This window comes from Sciurus carolinensis, chromosome 11, assembly GCF_902686445.1.
Source record: "Sciurus carolinensis chromosome 11, mSciCar1.2, whole genome shotgun sequence".
NCBI classification, from domain to species: Eukaryota; Metazoa; Chordata; class Mammalia; order Rodentia; family Sciuridae; genus Sciurus; species Sciurus carolinensis.
The window spans coordinates 26,124,699-26,127,668 of NC_062223.1; the positions used below are offsets into that span (position 1 = coordinate 26,124,699).

The following is a 2,970-nucleotide window of genomic DNA, read 5'->3' on the forward strand; positions in this document are numbered from 1 at the left end:
AACTGCCAGGTTATATCTTACTGTAGCTTCAAACATTCACTAATTTTGTTCCATTCTGAAATGTGGTTACATCGTCCCCAGTTCAAATTGAAGGTACCTGAGGTTTTATAGCCACCATGAAACAAATTAAAAATAAAAAGTTTGACAAACTGCCCTGTAGTACTGGTGACTACTGAAGAGAGTAGGGTGTAGACTCCCATGGATTCAAGCCTCTACTCTTTCTATGGTCCTTTTTTAATACCATTTTTTCTATGGGGAAAGATACTGTTAGCAAGAGAATATTCATACATGAACAATTAAAGGAAAGATTCCTCAAATGCCAACACCATAAAACCATGCTTCTGTATATGACTGAAGTGTGTATGTGTGTATGTGTGCATGCCTACGTGTGTGTGTGTAATAGAGAAGAGGGCTATGAGCTCATTATATGACTAATAGTATTCTCCAACCTTGAGCCTTGAGTTTTTCTGCTAGGGAAGTACATTAGTGTTACAGAAAAATTCCTGATCCAAGTTATCTGTTTGTTCAAAACTTGCCACAATTTAAATTCTTGTACTATTTCACAGATAAATCAATTACATCAAGGCCATATTGGATTCATGGAGCAAGTGAACAATGTGACAGAATTCATCCTTCTTGGCCTGACCCAGGACCCACATGTGCAGAAACTCCTATTTGCTGTATTTCTGATCATCTACTTCCTCACCCTGCTAGGCAACCTACTCATTGTTGTGACGATCACCACCAGCCCAGCCCTGAGCTCCCCCATGTATTTTTTCCTGTCCTTCTTATCCTTTATAGATGGCTGCTGCTCTTCTACCATGACCCCTAAAATGATATTTGACTTACTTGCTGAGAAGAAAACTATCTCCTTTAGTGGGTGCATGACTCAGCTCTTTGCAGAACATTTCTTTGGGGGAGTGGAGATCATCCTGCTCACAGTGATGGCCTATTATTGCTATGTGGCCATCTGCAAGCCCCTGTGCTACATGGTCACAATGAACAGGCGTGTGTGTGGCCTCCTGGTGTCCCTGGCCTGGGCTGGAGGATTTCTACATGGTCTGATCCAAACTATTTTCATGGTCTGGTTGCCCTTCTGTGGGCCAAATGTCATTGATCATTTCATCTGTGACCTTTTTCCCCTCCTGAATCTCTCCTGCAGGGACACTCACATCTATGGGCTCCTTGTGGCTGCCAACAGTGGGCTGATGTGCGTGATCATTTTTGCTATTCTCATCATGTCCTACCTCCTCATCCTGTGCTCCCTAAAGACTCGCAGCCCTGAAGAGTGGTGGAAGACTCTCTCCACCTGTGCCTCCCACATTGCTGTAGTGGTCCTCTTCTTTGTACCCTGTATATTCGTGTACTTTCGGCCCATGGTGACCTTCCCCATTGACAAAGTGGTGGCTGTGTTTTATACTGTGGTGACACCCATGCTAAACCCTTTAATCTACACCCTCAGAAACACAGAGGTGAAGAACGCCATGAGGAAGCTCTGGGGCCAAAGACTCATCTTGGGCAATGATTTATATAAATAGAATAAGAGGTAACCAAGGCCTCTTCCTTTAAGAAGCTCCTTGACATTTACAAATTAGAGGCAAAAAGGACATTGGTAGACAACACAATGTTGTCATCTCATGTGGAAAATCCATTAGCCTATGTATTCAATACAACAATGTTCTACAACGCTTCAGGTGTATCATGTATACCAACAGGTCAAATAATTGCAATATTTAAAGAAATGGACTTAAAGGCTAAATATTTTATTGTAATGCAGGGTACAAATCCCACCTACAGAAAGCCAGGTAGACTTATTCCTGCAAAAGACAGAAAACAAGCAGAACGGAACTGGTTTTGAGGAGTGTGTCATGGAGGCAAGACACATCCATCCTTTAAGGATATTGGTTGCACAACTCCAGGGGGCACCATTTACCTTAAATTATTACTCTTTCCAGAAATTATTTTCTCTACCAAAAGTCATGGAGGGATATAAAATTCTTTCAGATACAGCTGTAGAGCAATCTTGGACATTATTTCTCAAATAAAAGATACTTTGTGGTGAATTTTCCTACATACCACTACACCTTCTGAGTAGTTCTTATGGACTGAAATTGTGCCTGAACTTATAAGGACAAAGGCAGCTGACACAAAAGAAAATTGGTGATGTTTGAGTAATCAAGGCAGACTTTCTGTACATTCAAATTTGAGAAAAAAGAAAGAAAGAAAGAAAGAAGATTAAGGTCAAGACCAGAACACAAGTCCTGCAACGTTTATCAATATCACTGTCATATAGACTGAATTAACCCAAAGGACTCCTTAGCCATGCCTATATCTTTTATTATGTCTACATATATGGTGAGTTTTGGTCAGCCATTAAAAGAATGAAATTATTATATTTGCTGGAAAATATATAGAAATGGAGACTATCAGGTTAAGTGATGTTATCAAACTCAGAAACTCAAAGGTTGAATGTTTTCTCTTAAATGCAGAAGCCAAAGTAAATAAAGGAAAGGGCAGGGAAGGATAGTATCACATAAAGAACCAACAAAATGCAAATTAATAGATGAGTGAATGGAAGTAGAGTAGAGGAAGGAGAATGGGAGAGGGGAGGGGGACAGGCAGGCTAAGGGAGAGGGAAAAGTGGGGATCGTGAGCTGATATCAATTTCCATGTATGTACGGGTTTGTTGGGATGAATTCAACTACTGTGTTTAACTTCAATGCTCTAAGAATTATATATTTTACATATTATATTTATATATATGAATAGCACATGCAGATTACTTCCAGAAGGTTAATACACCATTCACATAGGGCATGAGTTTTCCTTAGTCATGGACAACCCCATTTTTGCCAATCATAAAAATATCAATGTGCAAGAGTCTTACATCCCAGCCCGCATGCTTTTAAGTAGGAAGATGTTTGAAAAGTGAGTAATAGATGTCACATTCAGACCAAACCACCTAGCAGC

The 2,970-nt window shown here is 40.1% G+C and overlaps 1 protein-coding gene across 1 annotated transcript; it reads left to right on the top strand.

The window, feature by feature from the left end:
* The first annotated feature begins 599 nt into the window (after positions 1-599).
* On the top strand, positions 600-1,538 carry LOC124959288 (olfactory receptor 4C5-like). The gene has a single exon (XM_047517837.1). The coding sequence runs from the start codon at positions 600-602 to the stop codon at positions 1,536-1,538; it is 939 nt and encodes a 312-aa protein (XP_047373793.1).
* Positions 1,539-2,970: the final 1,432 nt, after the last annotated feature.